The sequence below is a fragment of the Oncorhynchus nerka genome, linkage group LG14, assembly GCF_034236695.1.
Source record: "Oncorhynchus nerka isolate Pitt River linkage group LG14, Oner_Uvic_2.0, whole genome shotgun sequence".
Taxonomy (NCBI): Eukaryota; Metazoa; Chordata; class Actinopteri; order Salmoniformes; family Salmonidae; genus Oncorhynchus; species Oncorhynchus nerka.
The window spans coordinates 60512874-60530008 of record NC_088409.1 but is presented as its reverse complement, the minus strand read 5'-3'; the positions used below and the strand labels follow the sequence as shown (position 1 = coordinate 60530008).

The 17135-nt window shown below is 47.1% G+C and overlaps 1 protein-coding gene across 2 annotated transcripts; it reads left to right on the top strand.

Annotated features, from left to right (window-relative positions):
* The first annotated feature begins 7781 nt into the window (after positions 1–7781).
* On the top strand, positions 7782–17121 carry LOC115141597 (XIAP-associated factor 1-like). Of its 2 annotated transcripts, none has more exons than XM_065000227.1 (7): positions 7782–7922; positions 14926–15061; positions 15180–15236; positions 15413–15617; positions 15763–15833; positions 16015–16233; positions 16390–17121. In XM_065000227.1, exons 1-7 carry the CDS (start codon positions 7879–7881, stop codon positions 16420–16422), a joined length of 765 nt encoding a protein of 254 aa, XP_064856299.1. In that variant the 5' UTR covers positions 7782–7878; the 3' UTR covers positions 16423–17121. The 2 variants fall into 2 exon arrangements, with proteins under 2 accessions (XP_064856299.1, XP_064856300.1); XM_065000228.1 differs by lacking the exon at positions 7782–7922 and adding an exon at positions 13946–14201.
* The last annotated feature ends 14 nt before the right edge of the window (positions 17122–17135 follow it).

Here is a 17135-nt window from a genome sequence, read left to right as displayed (position 1 = left end):
AAAACAATAGAAATGCAATTGTGTATTACTGCTGTTTGTCTGATATCCAACCCGTGATCAGCTCGTTGACCATGAGAGTATTTTGCACAGAAAATGGGTTGAGGCAAACTACTTAGTCAATTGTTTCCCTTTGTTGGTTATTGGGGTCAGTTAAGATGGGGCCCGAGAAGAAAGATAATCCGATAGGGATAGCCAGGCCCTACCTACGCACTAAAAAGGGCCATGCATGCACAGTAAAACAACACAGCATCATATTTCAAATTATACCTGGTTTGGATGCACTTGAAATTAATTACAAAAAGTGTTCATTTCCAACGATGTTGGGTAGCACTGCAATGGCACCCCTAAATTAGGTTATTACCGTAATTGCGTTGCAACAGGGTCACCAATGACGGGTTATTATAGGCGATTTGGTGACGCGCCTCTCACAGCTGCGGAGGAATGGAGAGGGGGAGTCATGGAGTCGATCCTTTCGGTTTCTATTACGATGAACAGGCAAATGAAACTCCGACTTTATTCACAACATGTACTTCCCATAGCTCCGTGAAATCAGCGACATTAACGGGTCCAAATCGCGCGAATAGCTTCAAAATAAAAGTCTTATTTTGAACACAATATCACAAATTGTAGGTAGCCTATATTTGACCTGTTTCGCAATGCAGACCTTGAAATATTTTCAAAAAGCAGACATTGAATATCACTCTGAGCATGTTTAGGTTATGAATTCAATGTTGGATGGTATATCAATACAGAGGAAGGAAACCGCTCACTATTTTGCAACAAGGCACTAAAGTAATATTGCAAAAAAATGTTTCAAAGCAATAAACTTTTTGTCCTGAATACAAAGTGTTATATTACTGAGTAACTACCACATTTTCAAACGTAGTGGTGGCTGCATCATGTTTTGGGTAAGCTTGTAATCGTTAAGGACTGGGGAGTTTTTCAGGATAAAAAAAAAAGAAACGGAGGCCTCCCGAGTGGCGCAGCAGTCTAAGGCACTGCATCGCAGTGTTGTGGCGTCACTACAGCCTGGGGTTTGATCCCAGGCTGTGTCATTACCGGCCGTGACCGGGAGTCCCATAGTGCAGCACACAATTGGCTCAGCATCGTCCGGGTTAGGGGAGTGTTTGGCCCGGGGGACTTTACTTGGCTCATCGCGCTCTAGCAACTTCTTGTGGTGGGCAGGGTGCCTGAAGGCTGACTTTGGTGGTCAGTTGAATGCCGTTTCCTCCGACACATTGGTGCGGCTGGCTTCCGGGTTAAGTGAGCGGGTGTTAAGAACCGCAGTTGCTTATCAAGACGACAGTGAATGTTCCAGAGTGGCTGAGTTACAGTTTTGACTTAAATATGCTAGAAAATCTATGCCAAGCAGTGGTGATTTTAGCATGTAAATCTTGGTGGGGCAAAAAAATGACATCATTATGCATGCCAGCAAAGCCACTACACAACAATAAACAATACATTAATTGCACTATAACGGTGACTGTTAGGGCCTACATAAAGCTGTCCAACAGCAGAGTCCTAACAGCAGTCCCAACATCTTACCACTGCTACACCTGGCTATCAGCGAAGCCTTGTCTGGCAGCGAAACAGTTAATTCAGCTTCATTCACTGCCTTTTTGAAAAACATATGTGGTTCCTGACCATTTAGATATACAAACTATGGCATAAGGGAAGGACAAGCGGATAAGAGGCAAACCGTCATTTTGATTAAGACATTAATGAGCGAGTTAGGATGGACGTCAATATAACTATTGGTTCAGCACTTTTGAAATGTACAGCGACAGATTTCAGAACATGGGCCGTTCTTACATTGTTCTCCCTGAACACCAAGTCAGAACCGTAGGATAAATAGCGGTGCATATAAGCAGACAATGAAAGCTCTTACAATATTCAATGATTACATTTCTCTAAAACAGGCTATATCGTGCACCACAAATTCAGAACAGTAGGCAAAATTAAGAGGGGAAAAGGGACCAAATTACTAGTGTGAGGCACATGGGCTACTAACAGGTTAATACACCTAGCTACAGTATACATACCGTACTGTGCAAAAGTTTTAGGCAGGTGTGAAATGCTGTAAAGTAAGAATGGTTTCAAAATAAATATTTATCAATTAACTAAATGCAAAGTGAGTGAACAGAAGAAAAATCTACATCAAATCCATATTTTGTGTGACTACTTCAAAACAGCATCAATTCATCTAGGTACACTTACACAAAGTCAGGGATTTTGTAGGAACATAGTCAGGTGTATGATTAAACAATTATACCAAACAGGTGCTAATGATCATCAATTCAATATGTAGGTTGAAACACAATCATTAACTGAAACATAAACAGCTGAGTTGGAGGAAGAAAACTGGGCGAGGAACAGCTGAACTCAGCTAGCAAGGTGAGGTTGCTGAAGACAGTTTACTGTCAAAAGTCATACCCCATGGCAAGACTGAGCACAGCAACAAGACACAAGGTAGTTGTACTGCATCAGCAAGGTCTCTCCCAGGCAGACATTTCAAGGCAGACAGGGGTTTCCAGATGTGCTGTCCAAGCTCTTTTGAAGAAGCACAAAGAAACGGGCAACGTTGAGAAGCGTAGACACAGTGGTCGGCCAAGGAAACTTACTGCAGAAGATGAAAGACACATCGTGCTTACTTCCCTTCGCAATCGGAAGATGTCCAGCAGTGTCATCAGCTCAGAATTGTCAGAAAACAGTGGGACCCTGGTACACCCATCTACTGTCTGGAGAAGGCTGTTAAGAAGTGGCCTTCACAGAAGACTCACGGCCAAAAAGCCATACCTCCGATGTGGAAACAAGGCCAATTTTAAATGCATTCCAGGTGACTACCTTATGAAGCTGGTTGAGAGAATGCCAAGAGTGTGCAAAGCTGTTATCAAGTCAAAGGCTGGCTATTTGAAGAATCTCAAAAATAAAATATATTTTTATTTGTTTAACACATTTTGGGGGGTTACTACGTGATTCCATATGTGTTATTTCATAGTTTTGATGTCTTCACTATTATTTTACAATGTAGAAAATAGTAAAAATAAAGAAAAACCCTTGAATGAGTAGGTGTTATAAAACTTTTGACAGGTAGTGTATGTTGCATTTGCTATAGGCCTATTGTTAACCTTTTTGTTGGTGACACTTTGATATCTTGACAATATGCAGCCGTTTAAAGGGCAAATCTACAGTTGAAACAATAACAAAATGGACACCCCACCTCTGTTTTGGTAAAAAGCTGAGGGATGGGCCTGAAGAAATGTAACCACTCTCTCAGATACATATTATTTGAACCATGTTATGAGACTATACTATAAACCATCTAGTTTTTCAAAAGTATCTGTAATCTGATTACAATACTTTTGTTGGTAATGTAATGGATTACAGTTACCGTTTACATTTAATGTTTACAAACATTGGAGAAAAACAAGCTTATATTTTGGGTTCTCATGGAGTGTGACAGTTAATATAAGCTCAGGCATTTATAAGTTATATTATATATATACACCCATTGATTCTTGAGGAATATAATTTATATAAATGCCTCATGAGTTTACATTAACTGCCACAATTTATAAATCCAAAGATTGGATGTAACAACTACAGATGACCCCTTTACGTATATCAAAAGTGTGCGCGTTTGAGCATGTGTCCATTAGGACTATCGAGAAAAGAAATGTATCAGCATGAATTATATTGAGCAATAAAAGCCCTATTTGTATTCGATAGCCTGGGATCCGCACTATGCAGTTGTTGCAGGAGCGCATTATTCACTGGCCGTCCACTAGTTTAAAAAACAATGATTGATAGGCAGTTTAAACCTCTTGAATTCCACCATTATTGGGTTCAAATACACATTTAGACTTGTGAACAGCCATCGACAGCAACCACAATCCCTAGGCGCAAATAGCTAAATGAGAACGCAGCAGTAGATATCAATAATACGTGATCTCCGTAGACTACATCACTGCTGTCATCCTTACCTCCAAGCGTTTATTCAAATTGGATACCCTTTGGATGCCGACAGCAGTCGCACCATTGTTCAGACATAACTTGGACTGTAGCCTACAACAGCCTATTCCTGCTCTTTTCCCTCGATCCATCAAACCCATTTGGTGTGTCATAGTGGAATTTAGGTGGAACACATTTAAATTTGCGCCTTTTTTCAATGCTGATTTGAATGTCATTGAGAAAACAAGTGTAAAATGTGTTTTTTTTTTCCGCAAACATCCTTTCTTAATTTAAAAGTAATCCTCGAAGTAACCATCCAGTTTTTCAAAAGTATCTGTAATCTGATTACAATATTTTTGTTGGTAATGTAACGTATTACAGTTACCGTTTTTGGGTAATCCGTTACTTCCCAACCCTGCTAACGCGTTAGTTCTATTAGCTATGCTGACTATGACGTTAATTTAGCTAATATCAATCCCTCCAGGATTCTGCAATCGCATAATTCAATGCAAAATCTACCCGTCGAGTGCATATTATGCGAGAGCTCGCAATGTTGACCAATCCCCGCACTTTTAGCGCATAAAGGGTCCAATCGAAAGCGGGTTCGTAATTTTGATCATTTACTGCACTGTTACGGTGGAAAATGTCCCAATCCAACCACATGTGGAAAAAGTTTTTTTATCCTGGCCTGTCAGCGTATTCGCTTGCGAAGATGATGGGTGATTGTTGATGGCTGACAGGCAGGCAGTACAGTGAATAGAAATCAATCTAATTTGCCAACAAAAATAACGTGCGAAACAATTTCCAAATGTTTTTGAAAACAAGAGAAAGTGGACAATAAACAGTAACTTCGAATCAGCAAAGCATATGAGAACGTCAGAACAGTTCCCACAGCAGCGGCAGATTATCATGATTGAAGTGGTAGCAGGGAAGAAAGAATCAAGGTGAGTGGCGTTTTACTCAGCGAACATTGGCTTCAGTAGGGTGGCCGGCACTCTGCTCTCCCCAGTCTGTCTATGGAGAGCGCTGCTCAAAGCACTGAGTGCAATTGATCCGTTTTGCCGTTTTTAACTCTCTAAAACTTAATACGGATCACGAAAGCACAATATTTCTGGATTTAAAATTGTAACTGTTTTAAAAGTACATATCAACCACAATACACAATTTTTACGTTATTTTTTCTTTATTCTCCCTTACGACCCTTTCAGAAAATAATCACAATCAAGTATTTTGAAGACAATTTATTGGAAAGAAATATCGATCCTCAAATGGAAAGCGATTGATCAGCTTTGAATCTATTCGTTTTATAGAGATAGTGTGAATGGGAGGTGCATCTCCTGTTGATAGCAAGCCCCAAACATGATGGAGAGGAATGTGAGAGTGAATTATGACAGAGCTGTTTGTTCAGGAACATAACCTAAATTCAACACTTTAGATGTTTCTAATAGTTTTTGTATGATGTATTCTGTTTAAAATCGTCCTAAAACTGTGCACATTACTTTTGATTGCTTTATATGAAATTAACGTGAAAAAAAACATTGCAAAATGTATCGTAGAATTTCTGAAAAACTGCCGCAAAATCAAGCATTTTCGGCCGCCACTGCTCGTTCTGAAGGCACTGTAAATGGATCCTAGCCTCCCACGCATAGGCTTCTTTCTGTCCCTAACACAAAAACTGAAATAAAATCATATAAAAACCAAATCGTTTTTTAAACTAAAACTTTTGATCAAATCTAGTAAAGTGGATCTGAAAACTATCTGAAATTAAACTGATTTCCAAATCAAAGTCGTAAAAATAATAACGATAAAAACACCTTGGTATGAATTGGCCTTGAGAGGAGAGACCGTGTAAGGAGTTGTGAAGCCCCGGCTAACCAGTACCTCTCAGCCCCAAGTCCTCTGAACTTCCTGACCTTGAACAAGTCCTCCATTTTGACTGTGGGTCGTGTAGTGTAGTGGTGGATAGTGAGCGCAGAATGTCCGACTGGAGGGCAGAGGGACCCACAAAGAAGACAAAATCATGAGCATGGTTCAGCAGTTACACAAATGTGAGAGTCAGTTTGCAATGCCTGGAGGTGTATGTTGAAACAGCACGTTCCAGTATGTTTGTGAGCGGTGAATGTCTGTGAACATAGTGAGTATGTCTGTGCTGTGAATGTGTGTTTCTTTCCCAGTTGAAGCTCGCATCCGCTACAAGACCATGGTGCTTGCCTACGGAGCTGTGAGGGGAACGGCACCTCAGTACCTCCAGGCTCTGATCAGGCCCTACACCCAAACAAGGGCACTGCGTTCATCCACCTCTGGCCTGCTCGCCTCCCTACCACTGAGGAAGTACAGTTCCCGCGCAGCCCAGTCAAAACTGTTCGCTGCTCTGGCCCCCCAATGGTGGAACAAACTCCCTCACGACGCCAGGACAGCGGAGTCAATCACCACCTTCCGGAGACACCTGAAACCCCACCTCTTTCAGGAATACCTAGGATAGGATAAAGTAATCCTTCTCACCCCCCCCCCTTAAAAGATTTAGATGCACTATTGTAAAGTGGCTGTTCCACTGGATGTCTTAAGGTGAACGCACCAATTTGTAAGTCGCTCTGGATAAGAGCGTCTGCTAAATGACTTAAATGTAAAATGTAATGTAAATGTTTCTCGCCATGCAGACGATGGGCTCCAGCAGCTTGTTGCTAGGCACATCCATCCATGGAAAGCACGGTGTAAGAAGGTAATCCACCGTCAATTGACTCTTGGCACAGGATGGCCCTCGCACTTATAGTACCATCACGAACAAAAAAACTTGCATCTTAAATCTCCTCAGTAGTAGAGAAAAAATAAACACTTACTATATCATGTGTAAAAGTGACCCTTTTGAAGTGTGTGGCTGACTGTACTTTCCTGACAGGCTGCAATGGTAGCTCTCTGGGTGATTTCCTAGGAATACTTGCATAGTTTGTTTAGAATGTAAACGGTCGTCAGTGGTGACAGTAGATTTGGGCAGAAAAAGTATTTTATGCGGTCAATCTATGGTGTGACACTGGATCTTATTAGGAGAGGTTCTGAGGATACTAAAAATGCCCCTCTTGTATGGTGACAACTTCCCCACAAAAGGGCTTTATTACAGACAGGAAGACTCCTCAGTTTCATCTGCTGTCTGGGTGGCTGGTCTCAGACTATTCCGCAGGTGAAGAAGCCGGATGTGGAGGTCCTGAGCTGGTCTGGTTACACGTGGTCTGCGGTTATGAGGCTGGTTGGACATACTGCCAAATTCTCGAAAATGACGTTGGCGGCTTATGGTAGAGAAATGAACATTCAATTCTCTGGAAACTGCTCCGGTGGAAATTCCTACAGTCAGCGTGTCAATTGCACACTCCCTCAACTTGTGGCATTTGTGGTGTCAAAACGGCACATTTTAGTGTCCTTTTATTGTCCCCACCACAAGGTGCACCTGTGTAATGCTGTTTAAATCTGCTTCTTGATATGCCACACCTGTCAGGTGAATGGATTGTCTTGGCAAAGGAGAAATGCTCACTAACAGGGATGCAAACACATTTGTGAGAGAAATAAGCTTTTTGTGCAAATGGAAAATTTCAGGGAGCTTTTATTTCAGCTCATGAAACATGGGACCAACACTTTACATGTCCATTTATATTTTTGTTTACGCATATATAGATTATTTTTTCAATAAATGTATGTTTATGTAACTTTAAACAATATTTGTTTTGTGATTTTTAAATCAGAAAAACGTTCTATAACAACCAAGTAACATTTCGTCAGGTGGACTTTTATTTAGAAAATTTGCCGTATGACCTCAATGTCGCTACGTTCACAATGCTATTTCCCATGTCACCAGTTGGGCTTAATGAATTTGGTTTCAATTGCTAGGTTGTGCGTAGCTACTTCTATTTTGGGGTTAGAATTTACACCTATTCCGCGATGGCAGACAAGAAAGAAGAGAGAACCAGTATCTGTGACCAGTGGTGAGACAATTAAAACATTTGAATATTTAAAAAAAGTGTTTTAAAAGTTCAAAACAAACCATCAAAGTAGTGGATATTCTTCAGCATGAATTTGAAGGATATACATCGGCTACTCGTTTTTCTAAAGACATAGTTTGTTGAGAGAGAGTGTTCACTTCATAATAACATACATTGTCAATAATATTGACTGGACTACCATAATTTCAGGTTGATGAGGCATTTCAGTCAATACATGGCATGAAATCCTAGTCTAGAATCTTTGAAAGTGAAAATGCTTGCACAGACCACAGTAGAGCTGGCCTTGACATTCTCTTCAGCTCTATGTTCAATTTGTTCAGACCATACATCAAACACACACACCACAAAAGTACCACATTTTCATATTTGAGTAAAATTAAAAAAAAGGTAGAAAATGACTCAAGTGAAAAGTCACTCAGTAAAATACTACTTGAGTAAACATTTTAAAGTATTTGGTTTTAAATATACTGTAATGACCTGACTAGATCATAAATGAACAATTGTCCAGACAGAGGCTTGAGTTTGCGAATTGACGGTTTATTGAACCAACTTTACACAGGCTACTGTTTGGGCCGTAGCACACGCCAAATAGATGACAGATAACCCACAAGCCAATCGTGACCTTCTCTTGTGAAGCCCAGACGTAAGAGAGAGTGAACAAAGGCTGAACCTGGTCTTAACTTCCAATGCCCAACCCCCCTCCACGCCACTCCGCCAACCACCAGGATGCCCGGCATCAGAACATTCCAGGCATTCCCGTGATTGGCAGATAGCAGGTTGATTGACATGTCGGACCCCACGAACACCGGGTACTGGTCAGTACAACACAACCACCTCCTAGCCTAGCACATAACACACAGCTGTCTGTGCGGGTCGCTACACAGCCCCCCCACCACAAAGTCCCTCGTCCCCGAGGGAACAAACAAAGTCTCTGAAGTGACCCGGAGGTCTCCTTTGCCTGCGTGGCCGTGATGGTGGCAGAGTGCCCCTCTGGGAACCAGGGGATGAAGGCAGGGATATGGGGGACAAGGAAGCGGGAACGGGTAATACAGTCCGTGGTTCTGGGGAACCACGCGGTGACACAGGGGGAGACAGGGGGAGTGGGCTGTCTGGAGCCTTGTCTGCAGCACCTGAGGGTGGGTGCCTGGAGAATGTCATTGCCAGAGAGGGGAATTGTGGGGGTTCCTGGGGTTTGGGGAGAAGAGGCCCCTCTGTATGGGGCTAACCTGTCCCGGTGCAGTGCCACCTTTCTCCCCTGGGAGGAAGCTGCACCCGGTACACAACCTCCCCTACCCTCTCCAGGACACTGCAGGGTCCCACCCAGTGACTGTCCAACTTGGGGCATCTGCCTTTTTTCCTTAGGGGCTGTAGACCCAGACCAGCTCCCCAGCCACAAAGTGCCTTCCCGGGTGTGCACGTCATAGTTCCTTTTCTGCCTCACACCTGCATTCACCAGCTGCTCTCTGGCGAAGGTGTGGGCTGTCTCCAGGCGGTCCTGGAGTCTCCGGGCATACTCCGGCCCCGGAGGAACATGAGGGCTATCCAGGGGCCGACCAAACGCCATCTCCGCAGGGGTGCGGATCTCTCTCCCCAGCATGAGGAGGGCAGGCGTGCAGGAGGTGGAGTCTTGGACAGCGGAGCGGCATGCCATGAGGACCATAGGCAGGTGCTTGTCCCAGTCACGCTGGTGTTTGGAAGAGACGATGGCCAGCTGCTGTCCAAGCGTTTTGTTGAAGCGCTCCACAAGGCCATCACTTTGAGGATGGAGAGGAGTAGTGCGGGTCTTGTGCATGCCCAGCCTCTCACACATGGTGGCGAACACACGGGACTCAAAGTTTCTGCCTTGGTCGCTGTGGATGGACTCTGCAGCTCCAAACCTGCTGAACATCCCCGCTGTCAGGGCGTCGACGATGGTCTCTGCCTCCTGGTCAGGCAGAGCATAGGCCTCGGGCCATTTTGTGAAATAGTCCATGGCCGTGAGCACCCAGCGGTTTCCACTGTCTGGTGGGGAACAGTCCAACTACATCCACTCCCACCCTCTCCATGGGAGCCCCAACTGGGAACTGTTGGAGCTGAGCATGAGAGCGGCCTGGGGGGCCCTTTCTCGCTGTGCAGTTGTCACAGCGGCGACAAAAGTCCTCCACATCCCTCTTGTGCTGCCCCCAGTAGAAGCCCTGACGGAGACGGCGCAGTGTTTTGTGACCCCAAAGTGTCCAGTCCCCACCCCCCATGAGTACTCTGGAGCACAGCCTCCCGCAATGCTTTTGGGACCACCACCTGCCACCTCTCCTCTCCCGTAGCTGACTCCTTCCATGCCCGCTGTAGCACGCCATCAGCCAGCCGCAGTCTCTCAAACTTCGACCACAACCCTTTGGTCGCGAGTGAGAGCGCTGTCACCTCTTCCCATGGTGGCCTCACCTGCGCCTCTACCCACTGTAGCACTGGCTGTAGGTCTGTGTCCCGTCCCTGCTGCTGCCGCCATTCAGCCACGTCGACAGTCTGCAGCTCACAGCAGACAGGCCCGCTCGCCCGACACACTGTGGCACAGACACCCTCCTCTGCCCGCAGCTCTCTCTCCCGTCCCTCTCTCCGTTCACAGTGGCGGCAGCCGTCTGCAGTACAGGGCCGACGGGACATGGCGTCGGCGTTGGAGTGGCGTGCCCCTGCCCTGTGCACCACCGTGAAGTCATACGGCTGAAGCTCCTCCAACCAGCGTGCCACCTGCCCCTCTGGCTCTCTGAAAGACATGAGCCACTGGAGAGCAGAGTGGTCAGTCCTTACAGTAAAGGGCAGACCACCCAGGTAGTACTTGAAGTGTTTGACGGAAGCCACAACAGCCAAGAGCTCCCGCCGGGGTGACTGACACAGTAGCGGCGCTCATGTTTGTCAAATGTTTTGCTGAAGTACGCCACCACTCTCTCCCCTCTGGCCCCACCTGGGCCAGCACCCCACCCATGCCCACATTGCTCGCGTCTGTGTCCAGGATAAAGGGCAAGGTGAGGTCAGGGGGCGAGCACGGGGCCTCGATCAGTGCACGTTTCAGGGTGTTGAACGCCTCCTCACACTCCACTGTCCAAGTGAAAGCCTTGTCCTTCGGCAGCAGGCGGTTCAGTGGAGCAGCAATGCTTGAGAAGCCCCGTACAAACCTCCTGTAGTACGAGGCCAGGCCCAGGAAGCTCTTCAGCTGACGCTGGTCGGTGGGGGTGGGCCAGTCTCTGACAGCCCCTACCTTGTCCTCCATGGTGCTGATCCCCTCCTTCCCCACTCGGTGGCCCAAGAAGGACACCTCTCTCCTCATGAAGTGGCACTTCTCGGGGTGGAGCTTCAGACCTGCGGCAGCCACCCTCTCCAGCACACGCCGTAGCGCCCCAGGGCTGACTGGAAGGAGCTGCCATGGGCCAGGATGTCATCGAGGTATACCAGACACTGCTGTCGGGGGATGCCATCCAGCACCCTGTCCATCAAACGCTCAAAAGTAGCTGGAGCGTTGCACAGGCCAAAGCACAGGACCTTGAACTGCCAGTGTCCTCTGTTAGTGGAGAACGCAGTTTTGGCTCTGGCCTCTGGGGAGAGGGGCACCTGCCAGTAGCCGCTGCGGAGGTCTAGTGAGGAGAACCAGGAGGACCCCTAACCAGGTCCAGCGACTCATCGATACGTGGTATGGGGTATGAGTCCTTCCTGGTTACCTCATTCAGCCGCCTGTAGTCCGCACAGAACCTCAGCTTGCCCCCCTTCTTCGGAACCATGACGACTGGCGCCGCCCAGGGGCTGTCTGAGGGCTCAATGAAGTCTGCCCGCTGCATCTCCAACACAGCCTTGTCTGCCGCCTCCTGGCGTGCCAGCGGGATACGGCGGGGACGCATCTTGATGGGTCGAGCATCACCTGTGTCGATCTCATGCTGCACCAGATGGGTCTGACCCACCTCTTCCTCACTCAACGCAAAGCTGTCTCTGAATTCAAACAGCAACTGCCACAACCGTCCCTGCTGCTCGGGGTCAAGACCAACACAGTTCCTCCCCCATATCTCCCTCACTGCAGACAGTGTCCTCTCCTCTCCCATCTGGGGTAGCTGGGCTGGGGGGTGCGGCCCGGGCTCACAGAGGGCTGTGTCATGGAGGTAGCTGGGGGAATGTAACACACCGCCGTAGGTGACAGGGGGACTGGGGAAAAGTCACACACAGCTGTGGGGGGGGGCGCAGCCATGAGTCTCTGCTGCTTTAACTGTTGGAGTAAAGGGTTTGTTGGGTTGAGTGAATGTGACATTAGGGGGGGCCATGGTGACTTCCGTCCCTCCCTGGAAGCTCAGTGTGCCCCTATTTAGGTCTAACTGGCAGCCTGTGCTCCTAAGAAAGTCCAACCCCAGGATACAAGGGTCCTGCACAGCCGCCACCCACACAGGATGACGCACAGTCCTGCCCCCTACTGTCAGAGTCATTATTCCCTTCCCTTTCATGGGTGCCAGCTCACCTGTGACTGTGCGGAGCTGCACAGTTGTAGGCTCACACTGAGTCCAACCTGGCACAATATCTGGCCTCACCAGGGTTACTGTGGACCCAGTGTCCACCAGGGCGGAGCAGGGCACCCCCTCCACAGTGACAGGGACATGACAAAAGTCCCCAACACAGGTCCGGCCCACCACAACAACAGGCTCCATCCGCTTGCCCTCGTCTGCTTCTGGGGGAAGTGGAGCCTTGCTTCCCCGTCTGTGCCGGTGGGCTCCTCCTGAAGATGATGGTGGTTGGGATAGAAAGCCAGGGGTCCGCACTACCCGGTCTATGCGGACCCCGAGCCGTTTCCCTGAGCTCTGGGGGACATGGGGCAATCTCGGCGCAGATGGCCTGGCTGGCCACAACCCCAGCAGACCCTGGGACCAGGGCTTGTGTTTCGTGCCGCCTGTAGCGACACAGCCAGAATGAGTTCTGTCATTTCGGCCACCCAAGCAGGCTTTTCCGGCTCCGGGCTGCTCTGCCCCCCAGCTCGCACAGAGGGTGTGTCTCCCTGCACCCCCACCAAAGCCCCAGCTGAAGCCCCAGCCCACACCAGCTCCCTCTCCAAAGCCATCTCCAAGGCTGTCTGCAATGACTCAGGATGAGCCAGCTGGGTCTGTATGCGCAGCTCCGTAGGGGAGAGCGCCTGTATGAACTGGTCCCGTGCTAGCTCGCTCTGCACGGAGGGGGGCATGTGAGCATATGCCCGCCGAGAGAGGCTCTCAATGTCATTAGCTAGCACCCGTAGAGGCTCTCCAGGCTGCCTGCGTCTATTCCTCAGTTCGGAGCGCAGTAGCCCGGGCTGTACACACTGTCCATAGCGCCTCCTCAGTGCTCCCACTAGAGCACCATAATCATGCCTGTCCTCGGGGCTAATCAATATCAAACAGGACAGAGCTTCATCCGTGAGGCATAAAGCCAACTGCAGTGCCCTTTCTTCATCCGACCACCCCCTAAAATGAGCTAACAGTTCAAACTGAGCATGAAAAGCTTCCCAATCCGCCTTACCGGAATACTTCGGGGTCTTAACAGATACAGACGCACCCGGGAACTGGGCGCCGCCATGTTTGTTTACATCCTGAGCCCCAGATTCCTCGTCACCCCGCGTCGACGTCGCCACTTCGGTCCGCCCACCAGAATCCGCGCGAAATACACTCGACGAAGCACTCATGCCCGCTTCAGCCACCATCACTCCAACGTCCTCCCTCAAGCGGCCTCTGCGCTCCGACGCCCTGGCGATCTCCTCAGACAGAACCCCGACGTCCATTCACACGCACCTCCTTGGCCATAATCGTCCCCTACCTCCACCTTCACTTTCGGATTCCTCGAAGCATTTTCAATCCCCGTTCTCACCTACGGTAGCTAGCCACATAAGTCAGCTAGCTAGCTGGCTAACTTGTATCAACGTTTTTACTTCTGACACCAATGTAATGACCTGACTAGATCATAAATGAACAATTGTCCAGACAGAGGCTTGAGTTTGCGAATTGACGGTTTATTGAACCAACTTTACACAGGCTACTGTTTGGGCCGTAGCACACGCCAAATAGATGACAGATAACCCACAAGCCAATCGTGACCTTCTCTTGTGAAGCCCAGACGTAAGAGAGAGAGAACAAAGGCTGAACCTGGTCTTAACTTCCAATGCCCAACCCCCCTCCACGCCACTCCGCCAACCACCAGGATGCCCGGCATCAGAACATTCCAGGCATTCCCGTGATTGGCAGATAGCAGGTTGATTGACATGTCGGACCCCACGAACACCGGGTACTGGTCAGTACAACACAACCACCTCCTAGCCTAGCACATAACACACAGCTGTCTGTGCGGGTCGCTACAATACTTAAGTATCAAAAGTAAATGTAATTGCTAAAAAATGAAGGGAAAGAGGGATACCTAGTCAGTTGTACAACTGAATGCATTCAGCTGAAATGTGTCTTCTGCATTTAACCCAACCTCTGACTGAATCAGAGAGGTGCGGGTGCTGCCTTAATCAACATCCACATCTGGGCCTGGGGAACAGTGAATATATATATATGTTCTCAAGTATCAAAAGTCAAATGATAAATAGCTTATACCTTAAAGCAAACTAGACAGCATCATTTTCCTGTTTTTAATTTGATTTACGGATAGCCAGGGACATGCTCCAACACTCAGACATAATTTACAAATTAAGCATTTGTGTTTAGTGAGTCCGCCAGATCAGAGGCAGTAGGGATGACTAGGGATGTTCTGTTGATAAGTGGGTGAATTAGACAATTTTCTTGTCCTGCTAAGCATTCAAAATGTAATGAGTACTTTTGGGTGTCAGGGAAAATGTAGTAAAAAAATACATTTTATTTAGGAATGAAGTGAAAGTAAAAGTTGTCAAATATAAATAGTAAAGTACAACTACTTTCAAGTATTTTTTACTTAAGTACTTTAAACCACTGCACACACAAGTCTGTGGTCTTGTGGCGCCTCTAACACTTCTTCTGTGCTCGTGTTCAACTGTCAGTCACAAAGAGGTGGCTGTGTCCAACTTTGCCTTGCACGAGTCCCACTGCCAGCGGTTCCTATGCCTGTGTCCAGACTGTGATGAGCCGGTTCCCAGAGAGCTATTGGACCAGCACCATCAGAACCAGCACAGCCAGGTAAACCACTGCTGTAATGAAACCAGGATCACTTCCAAATACTTGAGTAGATGTTGAGGGATCAAGGCCCCCGATATTTGTATATTTTCAAAATATTGTCGCTCTGTCACTTCCACAGGTGAAGTGCACCAAGTGCGACAAAAAGGTGGAGAGTTGCCAGCTCCTGGACCATGAGGTGAGACTATTCAACGGTCACCGGCATTGCCACACACACACACCATGATGATGCCGTTTCAGTAAAAGGAGTCAGTTCCTCTACATGATCGTCATAGTCAAACTGTAATTGATACAGGTGTATAATAACGACTGTTATACAGAATGAATCACCCCCCCCTCTCTCTGTCGGACTAGTGTAAGGCAAGGCTGCAACGCTGTGAGTTCTGCCCGGTGGAGCTGCCGCTGTCGGCCATGGCGGAGCACAGCTTGGCGTGTGGCAAACGCACCGAGCGCTGCTCCGACTGCGGACGCTACATCACTCTGAGGGACCAGCCGGAGCATGGTCAGATCTGCCCTGACCTCAATGCTCCCGATAACCCCTCCCCGCCGTCCTCCAACGGTGAGGCTAACCCCTACAGTTTAAGTTGATTTGCCATATGTAATATTCAACACATTGGAAAATGGGAAATCATAATCACTATAGAGTCAGATGAGATTGATACTCTGGTGTTCAATGTTATGTTCAAACTGTTTTCTGGATGCAGGCAGGCGAACGGCAGTGGTTTGCAGGAGCTGTATGAGGTCCTTCCCATTGGAGGAGATGGCGGAACATCAGGTATGTTCTTATTCAACAGCATGAACCCAAGTCATCGTCGTCAGATCACTCCTCCTCGTTTTGCCCGCTTCCGGTACCTATATTAAGCCTACTTCTGGACAAACAAGTATTCTCAATGCATTCTCCATGGAAAGAGGTTAGTGTTTAAATCGCTTGTTCCATTCTCTTCCCCCACTGCTAGCTGGAGTGTGACCACACATCAGAGGAGTCTAAAGGTGATGATGATGATGAGGAAGATGGCAGCCACAAACAGGAGCAGGCCAGTCCTCGTTTGACCAGTTCTATGAAGTCTACATTGTTCTCAGCCCAAGGCAAGAGGCAGGAGGGGGAAGTTGACCAGATCAGCACCTGTCCCCACTGTCACCTGGCTCTCCCCGTAGTCACACTACGATGGCATGAGGTATGGCTCTGTCCCAAAAACACAGTACCCTTCTGGGTTGGGTCAATTCCATTTCACTTCATTCTCCAACCCTGGAATTGACCCAAACCCTGGTCCCCTTTTTTAAGAATTTGGAGTGTTTCTCTTTTTCATCAATCTTTTTTTTTCTCCTTTCAGGTCAAATGTCAGATCCATGTCAACTTGAAATGAGAAACGTGCTCAGAACCTCTGAAGGAACACTCCATGGTGAATTGGCATAGTGGAGGACAAGTTGTGATTTATTTGAGCAAATTGCAAGTTATATTTCGCAGAAAATCTGTATTTCAGAGGCAGTTGAGTTATTTCTGGTGATTGGATGGGTTGGGTAATAGTAAGAGATGATGACTTATTACATTAGTCAGGATTCTTCTCTCTACAAGAGGACAAGAATCCTATTTTACCATTGTTGTATAATTAAGCAATAAGGCCCGAGGAGGTGTGGTAAATGGTCAATATACCACGGCTAAGGGCATATATCACAAACCCATGAGGTTATTAGTGCAGTAAAGATAAATGTTTTGTCATACCTGTGGTGTACATTCTCATTCCACGGCTGTCAGTCAATCAGCATTCAGGGCTCGAACCACCCAGTTTATAATACATTGTTTACAACAGAAATACAGTGTTCTGAAAATGGGAATGTTTTCTCCATTAAAGTTGTACATTTTAATATTGGTTTACAAATGTACATAAATGATATACCAACAACAACAAAAAATAATCGCTGTAATGCACACACACAAGGAGATTATATTTTCATAATAGGTCCAAATGCTGTGAGCGTTTTATCTTCTCCTATTGTGATGTCACAAGGTGTCCCTTTGGTTTCACGGTAACAACAATAAAAGCTATGAAGGTTCCAGAGCTTCAGTTTTGGTGTCTAG